The following is a 15,155-nucleotide window of genomic DNA, read 5'->3' as shown; positions in this document are numbered from 1 at the left end:
TTTGAGAAATGTAAAATTGAAGAACTACACAAAAACTTGAAGAAAAAAAACCTTCCAAAAGTTTAAGCATGAAGGAAAACAACATAAAGTATAAAAGTTAAACATGATATTTTATCAGAATATGGTTAAGAAAATCCATCTCATTTTTATTGTCAGGATGCGTGAAATTGAGATCATGAGACAAGAGATATTTGATTTGAGAAGTAGGATAGACCGAGGTCCAAAACCTGCTTCCATACAGGATTTGGAAGCTGTAAGTATCTTATCTTTATTTTATACAGCTTTGCAGTACAGTGTCTGTTTTGCCAGTTCGCTTTTTAATACAGTATTCATTGTAACTAGATGGAGATAGTTCAGTATCAGTTAGAGTAGTCCCTCTCTTGAGAGGCCAGTCTCAAGAGAGGTCAACTTTCCTGACACTATAATGGTACATCTTTACCATTTTGTTCCCCAGATGAGAGACCACCCCTTTTTCAGGGCCACCTTTTCAGTGCAGAAGGGGTGTTCTCTGTACTATCACTTTAACCTGATGCCTTCTTATGGCTGCCAAGAATTGTCAGTCATTATTACAGAATTTTCATGTGCTAAGTTATGCATGTTTTTTCCAACATTTTTGTCTAATTGTTATGTGAGGGAAATGTGGAACAATAATTAATTTTTTCATCCTATTTGAGACAAAAGTCAGAGAGATAGATGAAAAGTTAGACAATGGCAGATTGACACACTGACATGTTACCATGGTGAAGAGGATCCTCATAGTACATACTATATTATTTTAAGGTTTCCTTCATTCAATTAACCTTATTTCAGATTTCAGTAATATGTAGAGTTGTACTTTCTTGGACTTTACCGTATTTATTTTGACTGAATCTACAACCATCTTTGAAATATTGAGCATTTGATACTAATACATGTACATTAATGTAGGATTGAAATGTATCGTCTTATTGACAATTATAGATTGTATCAAGAAAAATGATTTGTGTAAAATGTTTTTATCTGTGATGAGGACTGATTTTTATTGTTTATGTTTTAGTAAGGAAATTCAAGACCTGCTGAATTGCTGAAATATTGACTATAAATATAATTTAACTATCACTAAATCAGAAGAATACTAAACATTCATCACAGATGTAAAAAGCTTCAACAACTTTTTCTTTTAAAAAATATATAGTACTTTGACTGCTTGTAATCTTGTACTTAGCCGGACGGTTTGGAACAAAGTTACCCAGAAGGAGATGAACAGGTTGGATCAAGCACCATTTACTCCTGTTACATTTTATATCTTTAAATCACACTGTTACAACAATGTTCTTAGCAAAAATAATAAATACTTGTTTGATTAATAGATAACAGCACATTTTGCATGTGATTTGAACTTTATATTTCCTCTGTAGTTGAGAATTTAAGTTTAAAAAACATTACAGCAGCTCAACACAGTCTCTAGGGCTCCACAGGTTTTGCAGTTCAATTGCTTTGTCCTTTGATGTTCTACATCTATGTTAGATTTGGTCTTCATGTTTGAAAGGTCTATTCATTCATTTATAAAGTGCACATCTGTCATGTCATAGAAACTTGCTAATGAGATGTATTACATATGTAAGCAATACATACTATAAATCACAAAATAGGAAAACACTTAAATAGCAATATTACTGCATGGTATACATTATGCCCCAAAGAAAATCCACAAAAATGAACCACATGTACTCACAAGTCAAGTCTAACTGCAAACAACAAAGATCCTGATCTGCTGAAGCATAATGCACCAGCAGATCAGAGTCTATGTTGTTTGTTCTACAGAATAATTTTAAAAAACTGCACAGACCAAGATCTGCTGGTGCATTATTAGATGGCAGATCTGGGTCTGTGTAGTTTGCAGTTGGACTTGTCTTGTAAGTAAGTACAGATGGTATGTCACATGTTATTACCTTGATTGGCAGATATTCAATACTACCTGAATATTTTAATTTATATTAAGCAGCCAGAAGATTACAGTTAAACTGTCACAGTAGTCAGTTTTAAAATGATCATTTGACATTATTTTTCATTAACTGACTCAATCAAAGAAATTAAAGAAATTGTAGATAATAGTTGTCTCATCAGCAAGTTAGAGAAATTGTATTTTGTTTGAAATCCAAGTTCAGAAATGCACCCTCTGTCAATTTTTCATAAATCTCTAATATTTGTTGTGTAGATAAATAGCTTCCTAATGTTCCATTTTCTTATTTGCTTGCTCTGCTGGTTGCAGACCAGGAGAGATGATAGCTGATGGGATGGCCTGTTGTCCATCATCCATTATCTGTCCAGTGTCTGTTCATCCATTAGCACAAGTTTGTTATAACTATTCATAAGCTTCTTGCTGAACTGCCATGAAAGAAAATGACACATACATTTATCCCAAGGTCTAGTTGGTTCTAATTGCCTTGTGGACATCCAGTATGGTTACCACAATGCCCATCTTGAAAATAATGTTATTACTAGACATGATCATATCAGCATGGCTTGTTGACTTAAAGACTTCTTATAATGTCTACTTAGTCCTAAATGAAAATGGTTCAGTTATGATATCCAATATGACTACCATGGTAGCCATCTTGAAAATTTTATTGGTAGTCCTCCTGGATGTATGGTCATATTGACATGGATTTTCATCAAAAGACTTTTCATATCTAGTTGGTCCTGAATGAAAATGGTAATGATCTTACAGTCTATATTGCCAGCATGGTGGATATCTGGACAGTCATGTTACCACTACACCTCCTGAATGAATGGTCATATCAGCATAAGGTTTTCAGCAGAAGATGTATAGTTGGCCCTAAATGAAAATGGTGTTGATTTTACATCAAAAAGTTGCTGTCGTAGCTGAGTTGATAAAGTAACCAGATGGACTTTGTGGAATTTCCTTTTAATTATACATTGGATGTAATACCAATGTGTAACCAGATGGACTTTATGGGATTTCCAATCAGTTATACATTGGATGTAATACCAATGTATAACCAGAAGGAGATTGTGGAATTTTATTTCAGTAAATGTTCAGATTGATGTATTGTCTGTAATCTTAACATTCCTCATTATTGGTAGTGATTTTTGTTATGCTTACAATTCCGTTTGTTAAAATATAGCAAATGCATTTCATTTTGTGTGGACTGCTCCGGTGGCCTAGGGGTTAGAGTGTCCACCTCAGATGCAGGAGGTTGTGGGTTCGATCCCCATCCAAGTCATACCAGAGACTTTAAAAAATGATACTAATAGCTGCCTCAGTTGTCGCTCAGCATTAAGAGGTTACTGTTCGGACTGGTTGGCCTGGTGTCAGGATAATGTGACTGGGTGGGACATCATGCTACATGTCTGCGACATGATACCCCAGTGCTAGGCATCACTATAAACTGCCGCACTGCAGACATCATGGCGATATGACTGAAAAACAATACTGTAGCATACAGGCTCATATGGCTGTTAATTACATGCCAGTAGTTTCATTCAGGCACTTATGGCTGTTAATTACATGACAATCCAGTAATATACAGGCACATATGGCTGTTAATTACATCCCAGTAGTTTCATTCAGGCACTTACGGCTGTTAATTACATGGCAATACAGTAATATACAGGCACATATGGCTGTTAATTACATGCCAGCAGTTGCATTCAGGCACTTACGGCTGTTAATTACATGGCAATACAATAGCATACAGATGCATATGGCTGTTAATTATATACCAATACATTTGCATACAGGCACATGTAGTTGTTAATTACATGCCAATACAGTTGCAGACTGTCTCATCTGGCTGTTAACTGCATGTCAGTACAGTTGCATACAGTCACATATGGATGTTAGTTACATGCCAGTACAGTTGCATATTAATTACATGCCATACAGTTGCATATAGGCACATCTAGTTGTTAATTACATGCCTGAGTACAGCTGCATACAGTCACATATGGCTATTAATTGCATGCCAATACAGTAGCATACAGGCACATATGGATGTTACATGCCAGTACAGTTGCATACAGTCACATATGGATGTTACATGCCAGTACAGTTGCATACAGTCACATATGGCTATTAATTACATACCAATACAGTAGCATACAGGCACATATGGATGTTACACGCCAGTACAGTTGCATACAGTCACATATGGCTATTAATTACATGCCAATTACAGTAGCATACAGGCACATATGGATGTTACATGCCAGTACAGTTGCATACAGTCACATATGGATGTTACATGCCAGTACAGTTGCATACAGTCACATATGGCTATTAATTACATACCAATACAGTAGCATACAGGCACATATGGATGTTACATGCCAGTACAGTTGCATACAGTCACATATGGCTATTAATTACATACCAATTCAGTAGCATACAGGCACATATGGATGTTACATGCCAGTACAGTTGCATACAGTCACATATGGCTATTAATTACATGCCAATTACAGTAGCATACAGGCACATATGGATGTTAATTACATTCATTGACATGTAATAGCATACAGTCACATATGACTGTTAATTAAATGCATTGACATACAGTAGCATTGAGGTATATATGGCTTTTAGTTACAAGCTATGACCTACAGTAGGGTTGAGACACAAATAGCTGTAAATTACATGTATAGGCATACTGTAGCATGCAGGAATACTTGGCTGTTAATTACATGCAGGAATATATGGGTGTTAATTGCATGCAGTGACATGCAGTAATACACATGTACATTATTAGTGCCAGTTACATTTGGATAGGGTAATATTACTACAACAATAGTATTTTTCTGTCCATCAGTGTTAAGCTCAAATGAAAGATTTCATTCAAAATTTAATAATCATGTAACATTGAGAGCTAGTGTTGTCTCAGGTAAATTACTTGTATTGCTTACTTGTTTTGCTTTCATTCATGGAAATAAAAATGTAAAATCAACTCATAAGACTTTTGGTTTCGGGGATGGTGAAGAAGTTCTCCAGGGAATTTGGGTAGTTTGTAAATTGGACAAATATTAAATTTGAATTCAGATTTTTTAAAATGTTACTATTTTATCTTAAACAGTGGTGTATACATTATATGGATGTAAACATTTAAGCCTTTAAAGATATATATCCTCTCTGTAGATGAAAAGCTAAGAACATTTTATAAGCAAAATAATTTTCTTTAACTGTCCATCTGAAATGTTTTTGAATATTTATCCTTCTATTACAAATATGACTGACACACTAGATGTCCTTTTGCTCTGAAAAAAATGTTTGTATGATATCTAATCCAGACTTCTAATTTTTTTCCTGCAAACAGCAAGCAAAGGCAGATGAGGTTTGTTTTGTTATTGTCCCATTGTGGTACAAATGCCTGAATGGAATAGCTTTGTAGTTTGTGCTTAAATAGATGGTGACATTGCAACTGTCCAACATAATCGTCATCATAGGACAGAATTATTAACATGCTTAACAAAACTATGTTAGGAGAATCTTAATAATATATAATAAAGGTAAGAGAACATTATGAGAGTCCACTGTTACTTGTGTCTTGACCAGACTGAGAATTGTATGAACTTATAAAGTCATAGATAAGAAAATGCTACCTTCTTGTTATAAATTTAAAGTGTTCTTAATGTTTCAGATGAATACATGGCTTATTAGCAATAATAGGGACAACAAATTTCAAATGAACATGAGCATATGCCTATAAGTGTTTCTGAAAGCTTGCACAGAGAGAGAGTCGTCCATAAATCCCAGTCCACAGCATAAGTGTTTAGAGCTTTTCCTTTGTTGCCTTACTGTCTTTTTAAGTGCTCGTTTTCCATTCAGTTCCAAAAATTAATTTAAAACATTTTTTCCCAGTTCTTTATGATTATTTGTCGACATCTGTGGAGAAATTTTTCCATAAATTGCTCATGACCTCTTTGCCACATTATAAAAACTGACAGTTCAAGAAAATGTTCTTAAAGCATATCTGTAGAAAAGTGTGTTTTGAACTTCATTTCAACAATGTATGAATTATTAGAGTACTTGCATTGATGATTCAGCCCTTCCATGATATTTGAGTTGTTATACAGTTTCATGTCTTCATAAGTATATCCATTCAGCTATAATCATTGCTGTTATTACTTGCAATTAATAGTTAAATTGAAAGGACCTGTCCACATAATAATAATCCCCTGATTACATTTAATTTTGAACCCTGAATTCCTATACGCCCCAATTCTTTAAGACTGATTTTAGTTCCTGTACATGAATGTGGCAGAATTCATATGTGTGAAGCATTAGTCAGGTCTATACATCAAATTGAAGTCTTGTAGCATGCCTTGGAATGTGTACTTTTAGATTTCCTATCATTCTTCACATGTTGCAGTCTTGAACATTTTTTTTCTTCACTTTTCTAAACTTGAGGACAATTTCCTATGAATGGTTTTTGTCTGGTAAGAATTGCAAACTTCCTTTTTTGAAACTTTTACTGTTTTAATATCTTTAGTTTTAATTTTTTGTATTAGTTTCTTGTCTTTCCATGGATATTTTCCTGTACCCAATTAATGTACATAGATTACTTCAATTCGACTGAAGCATGTATACATTTTTTCAATTGATTGTCAAATGAGGATTGTCATTTGTTGCTGTTTTCTAAGATAATGGAATTAAAATTTCAGATGAAGAATTCTACATTCTACCAAAACTTTTCAAATTCCTTTATCATTTGTGACTTGGCTTTTGTTGGCTTTCATTTCTCCCATGCATGTGGCATAGTGTTCATTGCCTGTTACCAAATAAGATTTGCACTACCAATAGATTTAACAGAATGTATAGTCTTATTAAAATATGCTTAAAAAACAGTATAGAGCCAATGGCCTTTCAGGTCAGTTGTTTTATACATGTAAAGGGAAGCAAATCAGATCTGGGTAAATGATTAGACATGATGGCAGCTATCTCCATTGCATATTTTTCCTCCTGATAAAATTATTTGTCTATGTTTTTGTGTGTTTTACTTGTTTCTTTTTTTGTTAATGATATAGTAAGTGCCAATGTTATCTTTCTCACTATTTGAACAAAATTACAACAGAAGTATATAGTTTGTAGAATGGTATAGAATTCTTGATGCTGTATATGGGACTTAGAAAACTAACAAAAATTTCAGGCTACATTGCACAAATTGTATGTAATGTTAAAAGGTTTAGTTGAAAAACTATGAAAACCTTTTTATAATATATTTTTAGAGAGATAAAGAAATTACCTTTTTTAGTCTGAAGAAATAGAATTTTTCACTAAATAAAAATGCCAAAGCAAAGTTTGATACAGAGCTCCTGATCTTTTCACTTCAAAGTCATTCATCAAATAGTCTATGTGAATAACAGATTATTAGAAATGAAAATCATGGCAACATACCTTTGCAGATTCTGTGATGATTAATCAGAAACATTGATATACTTTTTATAATTATACCTTTACATAAAAAAACTTATTATTTAATTTCATATCACTATGGGTGATACATGTGGTATGCAAGTGGTTTTAACTGCTAATAATAACTTATTTTGGTCAAGAAATCATGCTAATTGTAAATTTATGTTATGTTGGTTAAGTACTATATTCTTTTGTTGAATAAGAAATTGTATTCCTACTTTGTTGAATAAGAAATTGTATTCCTACTTTGTTGAATAAGAAATTGTATTCCTACTTTGTTGAATAAGAAATTGTATTCCTACTTTGTTGAATAAGAAATTGTATTCCTACTTTGTTGAATAAGAAATTGTATTCCTACTTTGTTGAATAAGAAATTGTATTCCTACTTTGTTGAATAAGAAATTGTATTCCTACTTTGTTGCATAGAAAATGTCAAGTTATACAAACATACTGAACTTAGTTCTACCTCTCTTAAATCCTAGGTAAAGGCAGAGAAAAAGAAATAGATGGACACCAAATGCAGCACTAACATTGCTAACACATTTATTATATGTAGATTTGATATTAAAATGTTTAGTGATATGGTAATTGCAAACAATTTCTGTTGCAGACAAATGTTGGTGTACGCAAATTAGCAGACTCTATCCAGACTGTGAAGACAGTACTGGGCATGAAGGTTCAGTCTGAACAGAGACTGGTATGTATATTATCATCCATAAAATGTAATCAGAACCAATTCATATGCACACATTTATGGCTACTTGTGTTTATAAAAATATAGATTTTTGTAGCAAGAAAAATACAGTCTTCATTTTTTAATGAACAAAGAAAGTTATTTTATGCTACAAGAATTCACATATTTCATCAAGGAAAATAAACATCATTGGTAAAGTGCATTTTTAAGACAGAAAGAAAAAGCAATGTACAGAGGTTGAATTCATTCACTTTGTTATATTTTTAATGGTTGTAGCAAGAAATGTGGGGAGAGAATTAACAACTATTACTTTCATTATTTGATTCCATATGGATTCTCCAATTTAGTGTATTCATTATGTATAAAAATTTCAAAGTTTCATGTTCATCGGAGCCAAAGTTTTTAACATAATTTTACCTGATATTGATATTTTGGTTATTGCCTTTAGACTGCATTATTTTGTATAAATCCGTTAAAGCTGTGTGTATTATGTTATGGTATTGTCTGCCTGTATTTCTGTTAAACTTTGCTTGTCTGGCACATAATTTTACAACAGTTGCAAATATTGTTTTTAAAACTTTTTACAAGTATCTATAATGATTAAATGATGTATCATGTAACACTGTCATGCCCCTTGCCTTAATGTCAAGGTCACTGCAAAAGATTTAATTGTATGACTTTGTGTGCTTGTCACAAATATGTATGTTTGAACCAATGAAGATATTTGAATGAAACTTTAGCAAGTATTGTATCATGTATAGACATGTGTCACATATATTAACCATGCCCTGTGCCACAACATGAATGTCACAGCAAGAGAAAATATAACTTGTATCCATGTTCAGAGTGTAACTTTTGAACCTCTGAAGATATCTTAATGAAATGTTTACCATTAGACCGTACCCATGCCCTCATCACGATGGTCACGGTAAGGGAAAACATTAATCAGTGACCTCTATACATGTACAGGTGTAATTTTGGAATCAGTGAAAATATTTAATGAAACCTTCATCTTTTATACATCTTGCTTTGACTGTCTCGCATGTTCAGTCATAAACCCAACCTCAAGGTCAATGTTACAAGGAATAATGTAAGTGTGTGACATGTTTCCTTATCCAAGCTGTCACTTTTTAATCCTGACAGATATTTTAATGAAATGTTACCCAGGTCCACACTTTATTATATAGTAGTAAAGTCCCTTGCTCTAGGTCAAGGTCATTATATGGGAAAGTTCTTATGCTGTTTGAAGTATGGCTACTTATTTTTAAGGAACTGGTTTGATCACAGTAAATTTATTTTCTGTGGTTAAAATCAAGAACCAGTCTAAGACTTTGCACATGAAAACTATATACATGTTTAACTTCCTATTTCTGAGGTGAAAAAGGCTGTAAAAACAACTTAATCTAAAAGTAATTTGATAATATTCTCTTGTACAAAATGATACAATGGAATCATCTAGTACCATGTAATAGCTAAATTAGTAAATGCTTTTATCTATTTTACATTTTTCTTTCCATTTATTTATTTTATACTTTCCTTCCCATTTATCTATTGTACACTTTCCTTTCCATTTATCTATTTTACACTTTCCTTCCCATTTATTTATTTGACACTTTCCTTCACATTTATCTATTGTACACTTTCCTTTACATTTATCTATTTTACACTTTCCTTCCCATTTATTTATTTGACACTTTCCTTCCCATTTATCTATTGTACACTTTCCTTTCCATTTATCTATTTTACACTTTCCTTCCCATTTATCTATTGTACACTTTCCTTTCCATTTTTTTTATTTTAACTTTCCATCCCATTTATCTATTTCACACTTCCTTTCCATTTCCTATTTTTATGCTTTCCTTTCCATTTCCTTTTTTACACTTTCCTTTCCATTTATCTATTTCACACTTTCCTTTCCATTTATCTATTTCACACTTTCCTTTCCATTTATCTGTTTTATACTTTCCTTTCCATTTATCTATTTTATACTTTCCTTTCCATTTATCTATTTCACACTTTCCTGTCCATTTCCTATGTTACTCTTCCTTTTCCATTTATTTATTTCGCACGTCCTTTCCATTTCCTGTTTTTATGATTTCCTTTCCATTTCCTATTTTACACTATATTTTCCATATATCTACTTTACACTTTCCTTTCCATTTATCTATTTTATGCTTTCCTTTCCATTTATCTATTTTACACTTTCCTTTCCATTTATCTATGTTACACTTTCCTTTCCATTTCCTATGTTACTCTTCCTTTTCCATTTATTTATTTCACACTTTCTTTCTATTTCCTATTTTTAGTCTTTATTTTCCATATATCTACTTTACTCTTTCCTTTCCATTTCCTATTTTACACTTTATTTTCCATATATCTACTTTACTCTTTCCTTTCCATTTCCAACTTTACTCTTTCCTTTCCATTTTATTTTAGTGGATTCAAAGCAAAGTATATAAAAACACTGAAACTTATTTACATTGACACAATAATACACTTAAAGGATAATTTTGAAATATTAAATGTTTGGAAATTTTAGGGTGTTTTGACTAAATCATCTTTTCAAATTTTCAGCAAATCCTTGATTATACAAGTTTTTGCAATCATATATTAAATTTGCTGAAAACAAAAAATAAATCAGTGATATTAGTGGTCAGCGTCAAAGGATTGCTGATTTTTTTACACTGTAATTGTAAGCTTGCATGTTGCGTGAAGAATTGTCCAGGAGGTTTTTTCAGTAGCAGTGATTTTTCCAGGATTTACATGCTGATGGAGAATTCCCTATCTGTCATTTTCATAAGAGGTGAATTTTAAATTTTTAAGAGTGTGGTAGGGTGAGGATTTGGGGCAGATATATATATATGAGAACAGTATCTATGAATAGACCACTTATATTTCAACAGTTGTGCATGTGATAAATAACCTGTAATCAGTAAAGACAAAACTTGTATATACTTGCTTATAAGTCAAGTCAAATACAAACAACAAACATCTTGATCAGTCATAGCATAATGCACCTGCAGATCAGGGTCTATGTCGACTACTGATTGCTCCTAACAAACTGCACAAACCCAGATCTGCCAGTGCATTATGCAACAGCAGATCTGGGTCAATGTAGTTTGTAGTTGGACTCATAAGCGAGTATCAGTGGTATTTGTTTATCTTCATTACTGGCACAGTTGTAGGGACAGTGTAAGGGCAAGGGACAGTGTAAGGGCAATGACACTACATGATATAAGTTATCACTGCATGGTAAGACTAGATTTCAGCTATTGTTGTACCTCATCAAGCACAGTTGCTAAAATACTTTTAACGTTTCTCATTGCTTAAATGCAAAATGACTCCTACTAACACTTGATTTGGGCAATTGATCTCAAGTTCAAGCAGTTATAAGCTACAGTATGTACTCATTTATAAGTTGATTCAAACTACAAATAATATAAACCCCAATCTGCTGATGCATAATGTTCTGGCAGATCAGGTTCTGTGTTGCTTGTTGTAGTAATTACTTGGAACTAACCGCATACACCCAAAAGTGCCAGCACGGTATGCTATGGCAGATCTGGATCTGTGCAGTTTGCACTTGTACTTGACTTATAATTGAGTATATATGATATTTAATATTAATCCAGCTTATATTTTTCAGTAGGATAGTGGCAGATCATCTGTGCACAATTTTTACATTCACACTCATTTTGAAAGGGGTGTGTGTCTACAGTTCATTAAATTTATTCATGATTCATAGTCATGCATCCTGGATAAAACATTGCACTTTAGATAATTATTAACAGACTTAGGACAGTTTTCATAAAAGTGCTTAGAAAATATTGAATTTCTTGAAAGAAAATTTTAAATATTTAGTAAATATATGGGACTACATATTTGAAGACTTGATGAAAACTTCATTATTAAAAATATAGTTTGATTTTCTGGAGACATTTTTATATTTCAAAATACCTGTACTTGGACATGTGTATAGTTAATTCACCTTTGAATTGTTTAATATGTACTCTCATTATAAGTATAATTATACTATAGTTATTTATATTGGCAGGTATGGTAAAGTCTGTCACATAATTATATATGATGACAATAATAATAACTTTTTTTGGTAAAATGTCATGAATTTGTTCAATGTAAATATTGTTTTGTATTTTATGCACACAAAAAATTTGTCGACAGAATTTTTAATCGTTCACTCAGCATTTCAATACTAGCCATTTACAAGTAATGCAGGTATTAATATAATGATACAGCAGTCCCACACTCAAAGGCCCTTTATTATAACTTGATTTTATTTATAAGGCAAGTTGATCATGGATCACCTTTCATTAAGGGATAATCAAATTTTATGTATAATATACTTTTTTATAAGGCAGTCTCACTGTATACTCTATGAATTCCATGAACAACATTATAATGAGTCAGTAATATATGATGTACTTCATTATATGGCAGTCTCACTGTAAAGTGCTATATACTCTGTGACTCATTGAAAGTGTTATAATGAGGGAGTCCTTATGTACTTCATTATATGGCAGTCTCACTGTAAAGTGGTATACTCTATGACTCATTTAAAGTATTTTAATGAGAGAGTACTTATGTACTTTATTATATGGCAGTCTCACTGTAAAGTGCTATACTCTATGACTCATTGAAAGTATTTTAATGAGAGAGTACTTATGTACTTCATTATATGGCAGTCTCACTGTAAAGTGGTATACTCTATGACTCATTTAAAGTATTTTAATGAGAGAGTACTTATGTACTTCATTATATGGCAGTCTAACTGTAAAGTGCTATACTCTATGACTCATTGAAAGTGTTATAATGAAAGAGTACTTATGTACTTCATTATATGGCAGTCTCACTGTAAAGTGCTATACTCTGTGACTCAATGAAAGTGTTATAATGAGAGAGTACTTATGTACTTCATTATATGGCAGTCTCACTGTAAAGTGCTATACTCTGTGATTCATTGAAAGTGTTTTAATGAGAGAGTATTTATGTACTTCATTATATGGCAGTCTCACTGTAAAGTGCTATACTCTGTGACTCATTGAAAGTGTTTTAATGAGAGAGTATTTATGTACTTCATTATATGGCAGTCTCACTGTAAAGTGCTATACTCTATGACTCATTGAAAGTATTTTAATGAGAGAGTACTTATGTACTTCATTATATGGCAGTCTCACTGTAAAGTGGTGTACTCTATGACTCCTTGAAAGTGTTATAATGAGGGAGTACTTATGTACTTCATTATAAGGCAGTCTCACTGTAAAGTGTTACACTCTTTGACTCCCATGGAAAGTGTTGTAACGCGTGAGTACTGTACTTTGTTACTGAGAGAAAAGTACAAATTCATTTTGAAAAGTCCAACATTTGTTTTTCAGCGAATATCAGGCCTACAGGATCTTCAGTCCCAAATCAATCAACTTAAAGTCCTTACCAACTCTGGGATTCCCTTTACCTATCTCCCACATTCTCAGAAAGACTTTGATACTGGGCTTGGCTGGGATGATATGGGGACAGCAACTTCCCATACTTATAACACTGATCCATCTAGAGCCCAGATAGCTGAACCACGCAAATTTGCTGATGAAGCAATTAAAGAGGCAACTAAGGAAGAGAGCAGTCCCTTCCCGAATGTGAACAAACCATCTCGTAATTTGAATTCACCCCCAATTCAGAAAGATGAGGAGAAAACTACTGATTGGAAAACTCCTAGGACCCCTAAAACTTATTCCCCTCCCCCTACAAAAAGAGATAAGTCTCCTCTTGGTGGAGAACAGACCCCAGAAAACTGGAAAACCCCTCGTAAAAGCCCTGAAACAAAAAGAGATTCAGTTGATGAGGGCATAGATGGTGTCAAGACTGCAGACCCTGAAAGCAAAACAACTGAAACTGAGACACACATGAATAAAACACCTGGAATGAAAACTCCTAGTAAGTCCAGAAATGCAAGTACCAAAGCCCTTATAACCAAAACCCCAAGCCCAGTTGGTATTAGGACCCATAAAGGAACTGATTCCAGTATGAACTGGTAGGGAGTTGACTATTTGATGAGGCATCTGAAAAAATATGGGTATGTAAGTTATAATTCATGGTTGTTGCTAATTTTGTGATGCTAACATCTGACTGAATTTATGATTTTTCAACTTCTTGTTGGAAATAGTTTGCAAGGGATTTACCTTTTCTGTTGGTTTGACTGTTTCCCTTTTCCCAAAGGATCTTAACAAGGATTGAATATTTACACGATACTATTGTTTGTGCTAATACATTTTCCTTTGCAGTTTAAATTTTTTTAATTTAACTATTGTGATTCGGATGCAGATTCATGTTTTATGAAAATAATATATGCAAAGTGTTTCTTTCAGCACCCTTGCAAACTTAAACGTTTTATGTTTGTTAATTAGGTTTCATGATTTATTAATTTTATGGATCCTTTCACATGTCTTGCTATAATTTTCCCTTTAGTAAATAGAATTCTCTTTCAAAACTTCAAATATGGCAAACTTACCACCTGTAGTCGCATCTCATTACTACCAACATTTTCAGATCCTGTATTAATTATGTAGCAGTGCATTTCTGCAATCAGTAATTTTAATTTTATCTGATACTGTTAAAGTGTTGCATTTACAATTTGTTTTAATATTTGATTAGCTTGTTTCATATTTTACATTTATCTGCTTTGTGTCCTCTGCTCATGTCAGTTGTATAATTAAAGTAAAGTTTAACGAGGAGAGAGCTTGAAATAAGCATATTTTTGTTGCCCAATCTTCTCTATCTCTTGTCTGATATATTATGTACTTTTGATGATGTTTGTACATAAATGCCATTTAAACCAAGCAAAAATAGCAACATTAAAATTTTAAACCTTTTAGCTGAAATTTTCCCATTATGAAAACTTAGTTCTTGTCAAATTATCATTGAAAAATATTATTGAAAATTACATGAATCTGAATCTGTTTCAGAATAAACCAGCGGCATGTTGATAAACTAGTGGCAACAACTGTGTTAACAAATGTAACATCATTGGTTCTTTATTGC

At 32.7% G+C, this 15,155-nt stretch overlaps 1 protein-coding gene across 8 annotated transcripts in view; it reads left to right on the top strand.

Moving 5' to 3' along the window:
- LOC149805869 (coiled-coil domain-containing protein 154-like) overlaps positions 1-15,155 on the top strand; it is a 170,542-nt gene that overhangs the window by 134,752 nt on the left and 20,635 nt on the right. For 7 of the 8 annotated variants that reach the window (XM_089950595.1, XM_089950591.1, XM_089950590.1 and 4 more), the window contains 3 exons: positions 157-253; positions 8,022-8,108; positions 13,499-14,190. In XM_089950595.1, the coding sequence (XP_089806721.1) occupies positions 157-253; positions 8,022-8,108; positions 13,499-14,152 (838 nt within the window). In that variant the 3' untranslated portion in view covers positions 14,153-14,190. The remainder of the gene's footprint in view (positions 1-156; positions 254-8,021; positions 8,109-13,498; positions 14,191-15,155) is intronic. The other variant, XM_089950597.1, reaches the window with a different exon arrangement.

This window comes from Sinohyriopsis cumingii, chromosome 2 (assembly GCF_028554795.1).
Source record: "Sinohyriopsis cumingii isolate HCF-2022 chromosome 2, ASM2855479v2, whole genome shotgun sequence".
NCBI lineage: Eukaryota > Metazoa > Mollusca > Bivalvia > Unionida > Unionidae > Sinohyriopsis > Sinohyriopsis cumingii.
The sequence above is the reverse complement of the archived record's forward strand: the minus strand, read 5'-3'. Positions and strand labels throughout refer to the sequence as shown.